Below are 17,674 nucleotides of genomic sequence, written 5' to 3'. Positions count from 1 at the left end.
CTGAGCCTTTAGGAAAAAGAAAAGGAGTACTTGCGGCACCTTAGAGACTAACCAATTTATTTGAGCATAAGCTTTCGTGAGCTACAGCTCACTTCATCGGATGCATACTGTGGAAAGTGTAGAAGATCTTTTTATACACACAAAGCATGAAAAAATACCTCCCCCCACCCCAATCTCCTGCTGGTAATAGCTTCTCTAAAGTGACCACTCTCCTTACAATGTGTATGATAATCAAGGTGGGCCATTTCCAGCACAAATCCAGGGTTTAACAAGAACGTCGGTGGGGGGGTAGGAAAAAACAAGGGGCTAAGTCATTATGCAAGGTAACCTATTTCCCCTTGTTTTTTTCCTACCCCCCGCCCCCACCCCGACGTTCTTGTTAAACCCTGGATTTGTGCTGGAAATGGCCCACCTTGATTATCATACACATTGTAAGGAGAGTGGTCACTTTAGAGAAGCTATTACCAGCAGGAGAGTGGGGTGGGGGGAGGTATTTTTTCATGCTTTGTGTGTATAAAAAGATCTTCTACGCTTTCAACAGTATGCATCCAATGAAGTGAGCTCTAGCTCACGAAAGCTTATGCTCAAATAAATTGGTTAGTCTCTAAGGTGCTGCAAGTACTCCTTTTCTTTTTGTGAATACAGACTAACACAGCTGTTACTCTGAAACCTGAGCCTGTAGGGTTCATTCAGATTCGATTTTCAAGCTCTTCTCTTTGACCGTGGGGGTTAGAAACGTCCATTCTTTTTTAAATTAAACCTCAGATTCTCACCTAAGCACAGGACTCCAGGAGCTGGGACTTTGAATAAGGCACCCAGTATCACCAGGCTCGTGGTAAATGTTGAAACGTGATTGAGAGTTGGCAACACGCCTCAAACCTGACCCACAGCCATTCTCCTCCACTTTCCCTCCCCCACCATTCCAGTTCTGGCACCCAAAACAGCTCCGCCAATGTCCATCAAACCTGACCTGCGGCCCCCATCTCCCACTAGAGCTCTGGGCTCCCCACACAGCTTTGCCAGTGCACTGTAGGCCTGCAGTTTTCCCCCCTCCGCCCCTTTGCTATTGCAGCCCCTAGCTCCTTTTGTCCAGCATCTGCCAGCGCATGCTGAATTGCATTGTGGTTTTGTGGTGGAGATGAATGTGAAGTGTGTGTGGTGTGTGTGTTTGGTGGGGGGAGAGAAGTTGCTACATCCCCACACACATCCTCTTAAAGACAGGAAGCTGCACCCAGCTGATTCTGCATTCTCTATGTACAAGGCTGGTTCCAAAACAGGTCTGGTCCACACTAAACACTCTTGATGGTATGGCAATGCCGGTTCAAGTGTGATTTATGATTCTGACTGGCAGAAGCCCTAATGTGTAGGTAGGTTAAAAAAAATGCTTCTGCTGGTATTGCTTATTTCATTCACCAACCATAAGTAAGGCTCCGTGATTGTCACAGAGGTTGCAGAAGTCATGGAATCCGTGACTTTCAGCGACCTCTGTGACTTCTGCAGTGGCTCCTGTGGCTGATCACAGGGCCACCCAAGCAGCTGCCCTGGGAACAGCTCCTCGGGCGGCGCTGGGGACAACCACACCGGCTGCTGCTGGAATGGCTCTGCAGCCAGCTGCACCAGCCACTGCTCTGTCAGCCCTGGGCAGCGGGCCCCTGTAACTGCCCGAGCAGCACCTGATGTGACTTGTCCTGGGGACCGCCTGAGCAGCAGTCCCAGGGGGTAGTGGGAACAGCCACAGCTCAACGGCTCCCAGCAACAATCTTGGGGCGGCCAGAGCACTGGCTGGCCCCGGGGCTTCCCCCCCCTGCAGCGGTGGCCAGATCGGCAGCAGGCTTCCCGGGGCTCCCACCAAGGCAGCGGTGGGAGCGGCAGCACACCCTCCACAGTGCTCCCCCCTCACAGTGTCCCTCCCCCTCTAAGATTCAGTCAAGGTATTTATGGTATAAGTCATGGACAGGTCACGGCCTGTGACTTTTTATTTCTTGCCTGTGACCTGTCCATGACTTTTACTAAAAATACCGATGACTACATCATACCCTTAAACATAAGGGTTACCAGAAATGGCACTTTGATGCTGGTATAAGCTGCAAACCTCTCCCTGCGTAGACATGTCCTTAGTGTTTACCTGTAAGGTGAAAGGAGGGGAGGGTGCAGGCAAGGTGTCAGATAAGTTGCAGAAGGAATCCAAGGTCAGTTGAAAAACAAAGAACAAAATAAGCAAAAATCAAGGAAACTAGAGAAGAACAATTTCCCACCAGAGTCTGATCCTGTGTTTTCTGAATGTGCTCCGCAGCTGGGACTGAGGGTGGAGTGGAGCAGAGCAGTCGTGGTGGCTGAATCAGCTGGTTGAAGAGACATTTTGAGTACAGAGCAGAAATGTCCTAAAACAAATTGATATAAGAGCAGGGGTCTCAAAGACGCGGCCCATGGGTTGCATGTGGCCCGCAGGGTTATTTTCTGCAGCCTGTCAGCTCCCCATGGCCCCCCGCCCCCCCCAGCATTTACCTAGAGTGGCTCTGGCCCGGCGCGCACGGGGGGGCAGGGAAGGCTGCCTGCCTGCCCTCCCCCTGCACCGCTCCGGGAAGTGGCCGGAACCTGGGGGGGAGGGCACAGGGGTCTGTGCAGTGATCAGTGGACTAATATCTAATCTGGAACAGCTGGGGGTGTTCGCTTTACCCTAGCGAGTGCTGGGAGCTGGCTAAAGGGGAGGTTGTGTAGTGCCAGCTGTGGGGGAGAGATGTCTGACAAGCTCACAACCAATGGATGTGTCATTGGGGCCCAACATGGGATAGCAGGGGCTGCAGGTCTGCAGTGAGCTGCCCAAGCAGGGATATGGACTGGAGTAGCAGGGGGAGCTGTGGGTCAGGACTGAGGAGCATTGACGGGGCTGTGTGGGGCCCAAGACTGGAACTGAGAAGGGGCTGCAGTGCTGAAATGAGGTGCCACTGGCCCCTGGCACTTGCAAGATGCACTCTGGGTGAAATCCTGGGTGCCTAGCTTATTTCCCAGCATCCCTCACCATGCTGGCCAGGGGCCTAAGTGGTGTCATTGCATCAACTTCGGTGGAGTTAGGCTCACTTTGTCCCAGGAGGAATCTGGCCCTCTATATACTGTTTACAGATTTCTGCTGATGCTTTGTGTAACATCCTCCGGCCAAGGGGAGATTAAGTCTCCAGAGCTTCACACACATGATCTGCAACCTGGCTTTGGAATGGTTCCTCTTCTCATCTGCTTATTGGCCAGTGGAAAGCATCATTGTACTGGGACCAGGTCGGCCATGGGGAGTGAGAATGCTGTTGAGAATATCTCCACCTTTCCAATATCCTGCTGCAGATCTCTCTCTCTCTCTCTCTCTCTCTCGCACACACACTCTTGCACACACACAGAGCCGTCTGACAGCCAGCTCATTTGTAACTATTGTTAAATTGGGAAAATCAAGTGTTTCTGGCTGGTGTTGGGGTTTAAACCCTCTCTCCTGCACTGCCTGGACAGGACATGTTTCTGTCCCGCCTCTTCTTTATCCAATGTGCTGTTCACAGCTTTCAGCACCTGCAACTGTGACATCCATGGATCATAGCCAGAATGGTACCAAGAGTCCTGGAGCTGCGAGGGCCTGACAAGCAACCCCAAAAGCCCGAGGTGAGGCAGGTCTGGTCCTTTCATGAAGCAGGACCCAGCCGACAGGCAGGGGAGATGTTAGATTGCTCTGTGGGGTACGTTTGCAAAAGCTGGCCTTGTGGGAACTAGTTCAGTGGTTCCCATGGTTCCTACTGACCAGGTATCAGTTCTTTAACTATTTATGTGCTGCCGAGTACTGCTCGAGAAATATCCTCCATCTAGTCCTGTTAATTTGTGATACTGAGGCGGTTGTATAACCCTCCCGGCTGGATATGCCATCATGGGTGGCACAGCAGGAGTTACAGGCGAGCACTAGGACTTGCAGTGTGTGTGAACAACTCTGGGTACACAGGTTCATGCTTCCTTGGAAATCCTTGGAGTGAGTTTTGGAAGGCCTGCTCTTGATTTGGTAGTTGCTAGATGGGGTTGCTGCGTCTATGGGTGGAGAGAGAGCTATGATTTGTGTCAGTGATCCATCAGTTTTATCCTACAAAGTTTAGTGCTTAAAACCCTGTGGGACGCTGGGGAGAATGGGCACTGTGAGGAGCTTAGCCTGCAGACAGCTGAGTTGCTTGGACCAGAGGTGAGAGTTGGTTCAAACTAATGGAAACCAGAGTCCAAGTTCTGCTCCTAGTTACATTTGTGTGGATCCAGAGTAACTCCATTTATTTTAGTGAAGTTACTCTGGAGTGATTCTTATGTGAGATAAAGTAACATTTAACTCTAGATTTGTAATATTCTGCTGCGCCGTCTTATTAAGCTTTGGAACTCCTTGCAGCAGGCTCCTGGGAACCCTTTGGCCACCGTGACCATTTCATTTTTCCTTTCTCAAGTATTGCCAGACCACCAGTGCTGTTTGCATGCTAGACATTTGGATCAAGCTCGTCTTTCTCTCTGGTTGAAGCCCTTCATGTTTCTTTTTCTTTCTTTTTACTTTCCCATCTCTCTTGGACGCAGGCCCCACCTGCTGTCTGGGCTAGAATGAGCTCCACTGATGTTTACTACTGAGCTGGCCAGCAGGGATCACTGTGGAGCTTCCTCCTGAGAGCTGGGAGTGCCGCTTTCCCAGCACTCCTGGACCTTGCCTCCCCAAGGGCAGTGATGTTCAGCAATCCCAGCTCTCCAGCTTGGTGCTGGCTCTCCGACCAGCTCTGTTCACAGGAGAGGCATCAATAGCGTGGACAGAAAGTGTATCTTGAGGCTGAGGGGTTCAGCAGAACACAGCAAGAGCCACCAACAGTCCCTGAGCACATAGGGGATCATCATGGATACACTAGGATGTTCCAGATGGGCTCATCTCCCACAGAAGGGCGTGTTGCAGGGCCTCCAATGCTGTCCTTAACCCTGGTCTGTGCTTTGCCCTGATAGGCCGTCGTGTATCCATCAAACACTGTGACCGAGGACATCTACACCAACGGCTCAGCCATGCTGGGCAGCCCGGCTCACATGAACAGCCGGGAGGTGCGCAAGATCCGGCTGGTCCAGTTCGAGAAGGTCACCGAGGAACCCATGGTGAGCTGGCAAGAGTTTGGTAACCCTTAAGACCCCAGGGGTCAGGGTGAGTCCCACCAGTGCATTGGCATGCATAGTGGGAGTGACAATCCAGTCCAGCTCCCAGGTCTGTGGGTGGGGTAGGGACGATCTTGAATTTTGCAGACTTCAACCAGACTATTGCCTGTTCCACTGGGACAAAGGTGCTGCTTTGGCCAGTGCCCCACTAGGAGCCTGAGGGGAGCTGCACAGGGCATAGTGGGACCGGGAGGAAGCTGCATCAGCTGTTGATTTATTCTGCCAAGAGGAAATTAACCTTGCTGGAATTGAGCCAGGAGAGGACTCTGAGAAGTGAGACAGACCATCTTGGATACCGGCCAGGCAAGGCCTTTACCTGGAGAAGTGGGTGTCTACCCTACATATGTAATAGTCACAGATTTTCCTGTTTTCCAGGGAATCACACTGAAATTGAATGAGAAGCAGAGCTGCATGGTGGCCAGGATTCTCCATGGAGGCATGATACATAGACAAGGTAACAGCAAATGGCAGGAATATGAAGTCATCTTTGACTGAGACCTAGACACACAAGGCTTCTGTTTAGTCAGAGATTTTAGCCCTTTCCTTCCACCCTGGTGCTGGGTAGGGTCTGTTAGTTTCATCTTTGGAGCTGGGCAATTTCAGTGCAAAGGGATTAAACAGTTCCATGGTGCCGGTGAATTTTCCCTTTGATTTATATCATCGGTGCCCTTCCTGTACCTCTTGTATCCCCTCCATTTGCTCTTTACATGTGGCTGCTGCATTAACGCCCTGGAGGTTTCAGGATGTTCTCTGCTGGGAAAAGTGGGAGGGGAGATGGGGCAGGAGCAGTCACTAAGCTCATGCCTGCAAAGAGAACCAGAAATCATTTGTGTTCATCTCACTGGATTCTTTGCCACTCCATGTGGATCAGATCCTACAAATTTTGAAGGACATTTTTTTCCATTGCTAAAATGCACAAACAAGGCAGAATTTCTGTGCCAATGACCTGCAAACAAAAAGAAAAGGAGTACTTGTGGCACCTTAGAGACTAACCAATTTATTTGAGCATGAGCTTTCGTGAGCTACAGCTCAAGACTAACACGGCTGTTACTCTGAAACAAAAAGAAGTTGCCAAAGTAAATGAACTTGCACCATTTCCTTTTTTTTTTTTTTTCCCTGGCACCTGCAGATGGTGTGGTGGCTACATGCAAAATAGATGTCCTGTACGTACAAAAGGAGTGCCCTTCGATGGCCTTGGGTCCAGTTAGAGGGCTTTATAGGTCCATGTTGAAAACAAGAGCCTGATCCTGATCTAGCACCAGAATAAGTCAAGACCAACTCCAGTGATGTCACTGGAGTGCTGGCTTATCCCTGTGTATCTGAGATCAGAATCCAGCCTTCGTTACCTGTACAGACATCTAAAACGAGTATCGGGGGTAGCTGGGTTAATCTGTATCCCCAAAACAACAGGGAGTCCGGTGGCACCTTAAAAACTAACAGATTTATTTGGGCATAAGCTTTCGTGAGTAAAAAACCCACCACTTCTGCATCTGAAGAAGTGGGTTTTGTACCCACAAAAACTTATGCCCAAATAAATCTGTTAGTCTTTAAGGTGCCACTGGACTCCCTGTTATCTAAAAAGAGAGCACTTAAGGTAGAGAATGTTTATATACTTGGTTCTGCAATGAGGTTACCATTCAGCTTTACATTACATATTGGCTAACATTGTGGATACCACTAAAATAGAATGCTTTTACTGCAAGCTAAACTACAGAATGCAAGATCAAAGGCTAGTATTAATGGCTTTAGTTTTTGATCAATTTTTAAAAAATATAACAGAAAAGAGTGTGCATGGAGGGAGCGAAGCTGTGTTCCCCTCATGTATGTATTTCACATGTATGTGCACTGATACACACCATGTCTCCCTGGTAGAATCATGCTAAATGAGCCAATCTGGATGTAAAATGGCAGGAGATGGTTGCATGCTGCAAAGCAACTATGCCTATGCATTGTGAATGCAAAAGCCATTTGGTCTGAGATTCGCAAACAGGCTTGCGATCCAGAATTTTTGGGGGGTTGTATTTTGCCTGCTTGTGCATTTCATGGGTTCGTTTCTCCTGTCACCGGCAGGCTCCCTTCATGTGGGTGATGAGATCATAGAAATCAATGGGCAAAGTGTGAGCAACCACTCTGTCGACCAGCTGCAGAAGATGCTGGTAGGTATTTTGGGAGGCTGCTCCTGAGAAATGACCCATTTGGCCACATAACACACATGTTGCCTGATTTGATTGTATTCATTCTTAATATGCAAATCACGACAGATCTTGCAACACCTCCTGCACTACGAGGAACAATTGTTGTTCCCCTTTCTACTGGAGCCTCATCAAAGGCCAGGCCACTTCTCAAGTGCAGGCCATCTCCGCTCAGAGCACTGGACGGGGCTGTGCATGCAGAGCCCATGGTGGGGCTCGGGTTGCTCGGTTGTCTTTTTAATTTAAAATTGCCCCCATGCAGTCAAACCAGAATCCCCCCTCTGCCATGGGAGCTAGGGGGATGGTGCTCAGTCAGGCTCTGATTTCCAGCTGCTAGGGCCACAATTGTCCTCTTGCACCATTCAGTAGATGGTCACCTAGCTTCAGAGAAGGACCTCTCTCAGGGTACCCTGAGCACTCACTTTGTCCATGGTTAAAACTCTAGCCTGTCAGACCTGTTAGAGGTGCTAAGGAGTCACTCATCCCCTTCCTGGAAGGAGCAGGAAAGGGCTGTCTGGAGTTTGTGGATTATTCGAACACCACCAGTCTCAGCCTCTGATCCACAGAAGCTCCCATCCCTCTCCCTGCTTTCCTGAACTGGTTCATAAGGCAATGGCAATACGGAGGGTGGGCAGGTCTCAAGGGTTGGGAGAAGAATTAGTTCAAATTGCCCTCCTCTCTAGGCTGGTCTGTCAGTGCCCCATAGCCCCGAACCCTCTCTGTGGCTGGAGAGATGGGGTGAATTTAATTCTCTCTCCTAGTTCATTCTGGTGACCCTTTTAAAGCTACAAGAATATCAAAACCCCGCTCTGTGTGGCCACCTAGATGCAGCTCTAGGCCCGAGTTAGTTAAGTTAGCCACTGTGGCTTCAACAGTGCAAAAGCCTTTAGCCACAGTGATTCTGACTCTGGTGAGCTCCCATCAGCTCTTCGCTCCCCTGTTGCTTATTGCCACCATGGCTCCAGATTCCCAGCTCTCTGTAGGTTTCCCGGCACCAGTGGGGAGTGCCTGTGCACCTGGAGGTTAATGATACACTGGGGGCCTTGAGCTGGTTTCTGGGTTGATCTAGAAGCCACATTCTCCAACTCTTCTCTCTTCCCCTTCCTTCTATCCACTAGAGAGAAGCCAAGGGGACGGTCTCAATAAAAGTCATCCCCAACCAGCAAAGCCGCCTCCCTGCTCTACAGGTAGGTGCAGCTGTGTTCTCTCAGTGGCCCTGCAGACCAGATGTCTTTGAGCCGGTGAAAAGTCACCGGGGTGTCACGGGGTTGGGGTGCGGGTTCAGTGGGCTGAACTGCTCTACTACACTGATGTAAACCCCACACAGGTAAATAGAGCTGTTCTGCATTTACATGGGGGAAAGGAGAGCAGCATTTACCCAGTCTGAGGGTCTGTCTGCCCTGCAAAGTGAAGATGTGATGGTAGCACAGGTGGGCATACCTGTGCCAGCTTAAATCTAGCTAGCGCGGGTAACATTAGCCGTGTAGACGTGGTCACACAGGCTGCAGCCCCACACCCTGAGGACAAGACGGTCAGGGAGCCTGGTTTGTACTCTTTCTGCTAGCCCACTCGGAGCCTGTCACCGTGGCTACGCGATCATTGTTACCCATGGCTGCTACATTAAAGCCAACCCGTGCTACAATCACACCTTGTCTTGCAGTGTAGACAGACTCTGTATAACACTGCGCAGCATGGCCCCTCTCTGTGCCTCAGTTTCCCCATCTCTAAAAAGGGGACAGCAATATTTACTTCCTGTGTTAAGCGGTTTGAAAGGGGGCTCGGTAGGTACCAAGGGCTGGACTCCACTCTCAATTCCATGGACGCGATTCCCATTGGCCTCAGTGGTGGTGGGGCTAGACTGCAAAGACCCTTTGCAGACATGGGCTCCTGAGCCTGCAGCATCCAGTCTGCTCTTTGGCTGGAGGAGAGAGTGACAGACTCTGCCCTGTGTTGTAATGCCTTAGCCTCCTTGGTGAAATGCTGTCACTCTGCAGTCAGGCTGGGTCGCAGCATTTCTGCCACCACGGGGGTGCTGATGTGATAGTCGGAAGGAAACGGGGGTGGCGGGAAAGCAGAGCAGAACACCCCAGCTCTTGGCTATGCAACCACACTGCCATTGCCATATCAACAGAAGTGCATGTTTTTATGAGGCTCCTGTGCTCAGTACAGGGATTCAGAAGCCAGGGCTGGTCCATTCATCTCGCTCATTTGGCTTCTGGAGATGAATGAGGCCAGAGGGAAGAGGGGGCTGGCTAGGACTGATGGGTCCCAACTCATTCCAAGAGGATACAGTTTCCTCCCTTCTTATAGCTACTTGAGCTTTTCTTGTGGCTTAATCTAGGAGCAGCTCACTGCCCCCCAGTATCTCTAGGGCATGAAACCTGTCACAGATGGCACCAATCATACATGTGTGATACCAGCTATACAGGCTAACAGAATCTATCTAGTTACAGATGGCAAAAGTGTATCTCTTCCATGCAAAGAGTCTAAACTAATTCATCCCAGCAGAGTGCTAGTTATTCCACACAAAAACTGCTTTTCGAGGTGGCGATTGTGTCTCCAGTGATTCGATCTCTTTCACATCCCATACGTTTAAATTGCAGGAGTTAACATAACATTTTCCCTCTCTCTGATCTCAAGTTAGTTCAGTAAAACTAGCAACATGAAACACCCTGATCTGACTCTATGCCACCATTTGCACGGAGCCAAATATTCTGCTCAGGCAGATTCTCCTTAAAAAGGATGATTGGGTGAAGTTAATTTAAAAAAATAACATATGTGGCCCTGGAGCCATTCTGCCCCCCTTTTCTGTATTTCATCTTTATTCTTCCTTTATCACATATCTCCCATTGGAGTTGGTTTCTCTAAGCAATGAGGTGAAAGACGAATATCTCCTCCTCCCCATCTCTCCCCTTCATCTCTGTTGCTACCAGGATGAGCTCTGATCTCTGCTTATTTATTAAGCTCTGTCCTCTTTTCCCCTCTCTAGCTAGAGACTTACCCTAGCTGATGCTGTGGAAACCAGCTGTAGTGCCACTGACTTAATAACAGACATGTGCAGGCACCTCTGCTGAGAGGGGACACCAGGGCAGTGTCTTGCACGTGCTAGCCGGTGTCAAGGACCCAAACCCTCCTCACTGAGGCATTGTTCCCCAGAAGACTGAAATTTTCTTCCCTCTGTGTGAGGTTGAAAGCGTGGCTCTTTCACCAACAAGTTGCTCAAATAAAAGATATTCCCTTCCCCCCCCCCCTTGTCTCTCTCATTTCTCCCTTATATCATTTTGGCTAGGTTCTGGAGCAGTCTATGCCAATAAACGGCCATGCACACATGCTCTTGCTGCTTTTCCTTGTGACATTTCAGTGCTAGGAAGCCTAATGACTTCAATTTTGCCTGCCCATTGTGATCAATCTCTCTGTCCTTCACGGTTGCTATCACTTCACAGATATGGTTACAAAGTGTGAAGCAAATCCCATCACTTTTTCTGGAGCTAAACCATCCCTTCCCAGCCCCTGCCCAAGCTCCTCCCCCACATCTTGTAAACAGCCAACCCCAAGCAGAGCAATTAGTTTGCACCAATTAGACTGCTGTTTAGAGATTGCGAGGGTGGTTCCATTCTGAACTAAACCACCATGAATGATCTGAATGGGAGGATAAGAGCAAACGGGTCCCACCTGTTGTAACCTCATAACCAGAGCTAGAGGCAAGCTCTGAAATTCAGACTTGGCCTAGATTTCAAACTCCACCACTGGGATTTGGGTTACACCTCTGGGGGAGACAGGACCAACATGCAGTTCAAATCTGGATTTCACTTCCTAGATTCCAAGGACAGAAGAGACTATGTGATCGTCTACTCTGACCTCCTGCATAATGCAGGCCAGAGAACTGCCCCAAAACAATTCCTGTTTGAACAAGGGCCCTGATAATGTTTGAGGTGTTTAGATCCAGTGCTCTGATTTAGGCCCACTTTGCAATTCGGTTATTTCAAAAGCAGAATTAAATATCTCTCCACACACACCCCACCCCCTCATCTTTGGACAACTGGGAGTTCTGAGAGCTGGGAGGTTCAGCCCCATGTGACATTCCCCATGGTACAATCTGGACTGCTGAAATGCTGTGTCCCCATAACTTTTTAGCCTGAGTTGCCTTTTACACAGCCACTCCTCACCTGCTCATGCATAGCCACTGGCATGTAAAATCACTCCCAGATGTATATCTGACTGCTCTCCCACCATCCATGAATAAATACAGGGTGATACTGCATATCTCCCCAGAACTGTGCATTTTATGCTGCTTGGTAGACCCCCGGATAGTATAAGCTCATAGATAGTCTGACATTCTAACAAAGGGTAATATTTATGCACCAGCCTTTGTTATCCCAAGTAGAGGTTTCCCAAACACTTCAAACACACTGGCTTAGATAAAAAAATTAAATATGTTTATTTAACTAGAGAAATATTTTAAGTGATTGTAAGTGATAAGGGATAAAAGTTAGAATTGGTTACAAAAGAAATAAAAAGTTAAAATTAAGCTAATTTCCCTAAACTTTACCAAGGTAAATAAGATTAGAGGCAAATATCATTCTCATTGTGCCAGATGCTGCAAGTAATTCTCAGTTCACAGACTTGATTTCCTTTCAGCCTGGGACTGCTTCCCTTAATTCAGTGTTCTTCAGGTATCCATTGTTGTTATGAGCAGAGAGATGTAAGGTGACAAGGAAAGGTAATTTGTGTGTTGTTTGGTCTCCTATCCTCCAAAGTACTTGCAACCCCTCTCAGCTTGGTATCATCTGCAAACTTTTTCCCCTTCTTTGAGGATTGCCCCCAGCTGGGAGTCAGGCGACAATCTGTTTACGCGGGACCTCCAATTGTTTTCCAGTGCTAATATGTAAAGTTCTTGCTTATACCTTCCTTCCTGCCAAAGGATGGCTGCTTATCTAGGTGACCGTCCCTGATGGTTCATTTGATTATGATGATACTTCAGTGTGTCTTTCTCTCTCAGAAACTAGTTTGTAGGCATTACCCAGAACTACAACATATTTCAGTAATAATCCACAGAGCAAAATCTCATAATTTGACATGCAGTGATGTTACACATATTTCAAAGAGATGATAATATTCAGCAGATTGAGTTTTCAAACAAGGTATACTTTGTACAAAATATTTTATAGCCATATAAAAGTAGTGAACATGGGGTACAGGGTGTCACAACCTGCTGAGCTCTTATATTAACAAGAGATTGGCCAATGTCACTGGTATTTCACAGGCTCTTCTCAGGTTGGTCCATCCAAATTTTGACAAATGGAAGGGGCTGTACTAGCGAATCTGGAGTCTGGGAGCCTCACTTGCAGGGGCAGTTGGACCCTTTATGGTCTTTAATGCTGAGATGTGGCTCACAGAGTCTTCAAGTCCCAGCATGCAATACTCCATCTTGATCCCCAGCACTCTGGCCTTCTGGCAACAAAGGGATACTGTTTACTACATGCTGGGACCTGTTATCTCACAGGCCACAGCTCCATAGTAAAAGTGAGGACAGTCATGGACAGGACTTTGCCAACCCCTATTTTAATATGTTGCAAAGAAAGTCTGGTTTATCCTGCTCGGGAAGAAAGATCTCCAAGGCCCTGCTTGTCAAGAGCTCTGATCTGGCAGGGTCTAAAGATGGGACAAAAAAGAATATTTTACTCCAGACATCATGTGGGAGTAGCTTCTTTTCCAAGCATGAATTGCACTGTTCTCTGCTTCCACATCAGAGAATCGTAGAAGTGTAGGACTGGAAGGGACCTCATAGGTCTAGTCCAGTCTCCTGCACTCAAGGCAGGACTTCGTAATAACTAGGTCATCCCTGACAGGTGTATCTGTTCTTAGAAAGCTCCAGTGATGGAGATTCCACAACCTCCCTAGGCAATTTGTTCCAGTGCTTAACTATCCTGACAGTTAGGAAGTTTTCCTAATGTCCAACCTAAACCTTCCTTGCTACAATTTAAGCCCTTTGCTGCTTCTCCTGTCCTTGCTGGATAAGGAGAACAATTTATCACCCTCCTCCTTATAACAACCTTTTATGTACTTGAAACTGTTATCATGTCTCCCCTCAGTCTTGTCTTCTCCAGAATAAACAAATCCTTTTTTTTCCCCCCCCAGTCTTCCCTCAGAGGTCGTGTTTTCTAAACCTTTAATCATTTTTGTTGCTCTTCTCTGGACTATATCCAATTTGTCCACATCTTTCCTGAAATGTGGTGCCCAGAGATGGACACATTACTCCAGCTGAGGCCTAATCAGCACGGAGTAGAGCAGAAGAATTACTTCTCGCGACTTGCTTACAACTCTCCTGCTGATACATCATAGAATGATGTTCACATTTTTTGCAACAGTGTAACACTTTGACTCATATTTAGCTTGTGATCCACTATGACCCCTAGGTCCCTTTCCTCAGTACTCCTTTATAGGCAGTCATTTCCCATTTTGTATGTGTGCAGCTGATTGTGCCTTCCTAAATGGAGTACTTTGCATTTGTCCTTATTGAATTTCATTCCGTTTCCTTCAAAATGCTTCTCCAATTTGTCCAAATAATTTTGAATTTTAATCCTATCCTCCAAAGTACTTGCAACCCTTCCCAGCTTGGTATCATCCGCAAACTTTCTAAGTGTCATGGCTTTGCACTTCCAGGGCAAATAACTTGCAGCAATAACAGTTGAGTGAACTCCACGCTTGTGTGGAATGGAGGTAAATTTCATCTCAAACAAGCGTCCTCCCTTGGACAGTAGAGATCTCCTACTCATGGCTTTGCTGCTCAGAGATGATCATCTCTACATGCAAGCTGTGATTTATGGGGTATGCTATCACACACTTCAGGTTTTCCATGGGTTGTAGATTTAGCTACTACCACCCTTCAGCACGGTGATCAAATGTTTGGTGCCTGCAAAGCTGCCCCTCAACTGCAAAATCCCAGCTGTGCCCAGCTTCCTCTCTCAGCCAGAAAGCCCCCATGGGTGGAGCTTACCAATGATATTGCTAAAGATGTACTTCCTCATCTGCAGTTGCTCTGGGCTCTGCAATGCTCACAGAACAGACATGCCACAGGAGAGATGCAGGGAGCTGGTATGGACAACGGTATAGGACTGTACTCGCAGATTGAGCCCTTTCTATCTGTAAAGGTCCCCAGTGCTGAGCCCTCTGGGTTGCCCTGCCTGCTAAAGCCGATGTGATGGGTTTGCAAAGCTTAGGTGTGAGTTTCCTAGAGGTGGCCAGGGAGCAGCTGGAGAAGTTTACTCAGCAAAGGTAAAATCCCAGGCAAACCGCTGCTCCTGGCGAGGTGTGGACACAAAAACCCAGCCTCTGAGACCTGCTGCCTTGGGCAGAAGATGGGAGAAGATATCTGGTCATGAGGGATCAGGTCATCCCCTTCTCTGGAAACTTTTCCACTCCAGCCCCCACTCCCCAAATCAATGCTCATGCAGAGACCTTTGTGCTCAAAGACGTTCCCTGTCTGTTCTGTGGCTTCTGGCACCTGACTCCTAAGCCAGTTCCCCTGCCCCCTTGGTTCAGATAGCTGAGTCAGTGCCTGCTAGAGAGCTCTGTATGTTTGGTATATAGAGGAATTCCCCTGGTCCTGCCTGTTGTTGGCTTACTGCACTTTATCTGGCTGGCTCCAGGCCAAGTAACCCTGTCTAGGCCCTGCTCTCAGTGTCTTGCATTTAGGTTTTGGACTAGCTCTGATTGATAGTGAGAGTCTTTGCGTTGGGAGAGGGGAAATAGCGTGTGTGGAGGGACTGACCAGTGGCAGGGTGAGAACCTGAGACAACTAGACCACAAGGTCCTGATCTGCTCCAGCTCGTCCCGTATTGTTTTGATTGTTTTGTATTGTTTTGGTCCTGTTTTGAAGCAATGGCTGTAGCAGTTAATGTTCAGTTCAAGACTCTGTCTTCCCTCTGCCCCGCTCATCCCACCTTTAACTACCTGTTCACCACAGTTCACCCCCAGGAGATGGTTTCTTTCCCCATTTGTGCCCCGACCTCTGGCAGCGCTTGCCTCACACTTGCTGTCTGGATTCTTAGCTTTCCCCAAGGATGATGCCATTCCTCCTTCCCCAGGAGATTCCCAGAGTCAGAGGACACGCAGTTTGCTAGGATGGCCGGGGAAGGCATGGAGTTAGATTTTGGGTGGATCTTCAGGTAGAATTAAAGCCCCTCAGACTGACTGTTGGGTTGGCCAGTGCGGTTGGGGGAGTGTGTACGTAATCTAATGATTGGCATTTCTAAATGCCTGGGCCCCTTCATCTCTAGGTTGTGGCATCTCTTCTAGCTCATCAGGTCTGCAGATAAGACCTGAAAAGGGGGTCATGGACAGGGGAGACAAGATGGGGATGTGCCCTACACTTGCAGCTTAGGTTTGGGGCAGTTAATCTCTTACCCCATCTTGTATGGTCACTGCTGGGGGACGTCGCAGGAGCTGCGTAGGAGAAATGGCAGAGCCAAAAACACGTGGCATTGACTGACTGACCTTTGGCTTCTTCTCCAGATGTTCATGAGGGCCCAGTTTGACTATGACCCCAAGATGGACAGCCTGATCCCCTGCAAGGAAGCAGGGCTGAAGTTCAAGACAGGGGACATCATCCAGATCATCAACAAGGATGACAGCAACTGGTGGCAGGGCCGGGTAGAAGGGTCCTCCACGGAGTCAGCAGGGCTAATCCCCTCCCCTGAACTACAAGAATGGTACGTTCCAGAGTTGCTGGTGAAAGCAGCTTGGGGGGCCGGGGGACTCCAGGCTCTGTGCACAGCTCCAAGTGCTGCATCTCCAGTATGGGAGCTGCCCAGGGGCTCGTGGCTCAGAATCCCTGCCTTGCATCCATGTGGAATATGCTTCAGAGATGAAACTGGTGTAGGTGCTGCTCCTTGGAGAAGCTGGGCCCAGCTGCTCAGTGCAGAGAGCTAGGTAGACTGTGTCTTTTGGGATGGGCTGTTGGCACCCTCTGACCTTGGCCACAGTGACCCATGGGTCTAGCCCGGTGCTACCCTGATCACCTTGGTGTGGACACTAGATCTGGCAAGGAGATACTCTCTGACCCCTTTGGTGTGAGCCCTGACTATCCTTTCCTTACTCTTGTGCATTGAGGAAATCCTGATGCTTCTGGGGGTCGCTAGGTTTGGACCAAAACCTAACCTTACCTGATCTGACTCCCTCCGTCGCTCGTGTGTTTTCCCCCTTATAGGCGTGTGGCTAGTATAACCCAGTCCAGTCAGAGTGAAGCCCAGAGCTGCAGCCCCTTTGGGAAAAAGAAGAAGTGCAAAGACAAATACCTGGCCAAGCACAGCTCAAGTAAGCAGCCCCTTTCCTTGTCACAAGCCCCTGTTCGTTGCTGCTCAGGATCAGCCCTGGCAGCTGTCGCTGCAATGCACCTTCCCATCGGGCAGCAGGACAGGGGTGCTTGCAGGACTCTGGTGCTTAGAACAAGCACTGGACTCTGTGAGGTTGTTTCACTGGTTGGACAGCATACGCAGGATGCCGCAGCCTGGTGACGGGGCTGTGATCCACATGTCCTCTGCAACAGGCTCCCTGGTCATGTGAAAACTGCCTTTCCTGTGGTCTCTTAAATTCCCCCTCCTAGGAACAATGCAGTCAGAGCTGCAGGGCATGGCGGTGTGCTCTCTGGTAGCTGTCTCCTTATTGGAGGCTACCACAACTACCTCCAGGGGAGCATGAGGAAAGGCATCTTGCCCCGCGCCTGGTGTTGGCTTTCTTGGAAGAGTCCCATCATGTACAAATCAGTCAGATGACCTCGAGTCATCTGGTAAATGACTCTCCATTATTTTCCCCTCTGGGGATCTCTTTACATTGTCTCCTCCTGTTTGCAAAGCAGCTTGCAAAGAGCCCGACCTGCTGGCTTTGTTTACATTGCTGCTGTGGAGTCACAACAGGTGTGGACTTGGGGTGCACACAAAAAGGAGAGAGGATTAAACACGCTGTGTTCCCCGCCTGACTGGAAGGAAAGAGCTATGTAGGAACAGCTCTGCCAGCAGCTGGTGCCAGGGGAGGCGGGGGTGCTGCCACTAGGCATTCAGCTTTGTAAGAGCCATCTGTGTTTTTTTTACAGCTGTTCTAGGCCCAAGTGTGTTAGTTGGGAATGGGTGCAGAGTTAAATCCCATTTCAGGAAGGATGGGCAGAGACCCATAACTAAAGATAATGTAAAGCCTGTTGTCCTGCCAGAGGGATGGTCCCCAGCCCAGTCCTTCCTGCAGGCTCCCCCACCTGGTCTCTGCCCACTTTGCTCCCTCTGCCCTGGGATTTTGCTCTCCCA

General features: G+C 49.1%; 1 protein-coding gene across 4 annotated transcripts in view; it reads left to right on the top strand.

The window, feature by feature from the left end:
• MPP1 (MAGUK p55 scaffold protein 1) overlaps positions 1-17,674 on the top strand; it is a 55,655-nt gene that overhangs the window by 17,565 nt on the left and 20,416 nt on the right. For 3 of the 4 annotated variants that reach the window (XM_073360570.1, XM_073360571.1, XM_073360568.1), the window contains exons 2-7: positions 4,987-5,130; positions 5,563-5,641; positions 7,258-7,343; positions 8,498-8,566; positions 15,894-16,090; positions 16,588-16,694. In XM_073360570.1, the coding sequence (XP_073216671.1) occupies positions 4,987-5,130; positions 5,563-5,641; positions 7,258-7,343; positions 8,498-8,566; positions 15,894-16,090; positions 16,588-16,694 (682 nt within the window). The remainder of the gene's footprint in view (positions 1-4,986; positions 5,131-5,562; positions 5,642-7,257; positions 7,344-8,497; positions 8,567-15,893; positions 16,091-16,587; positions 16,695-17,674) is intronic. The other variant, XM_073360572.1, reaches the window with a different exon arrangement.

Source organism: Lepidochelys kempii, chromosome 9 (genome assembly GCF_965140265.1).
Source record: "Lepidochelys kempii isolate rLepKem1 chromosome 9, rLepKem1.hap2, whole genome shotgun sequence".
NCBI lineage: Eukaryota > Metazoa > Chordata > Testudines > Cheloniidae > Lepidochelys > Lepidochelys kempii.
Note: the sequence above shows the minus strand (reverse complement) of the source record. Positions and strands in the feature narration are given on the sequence as shown.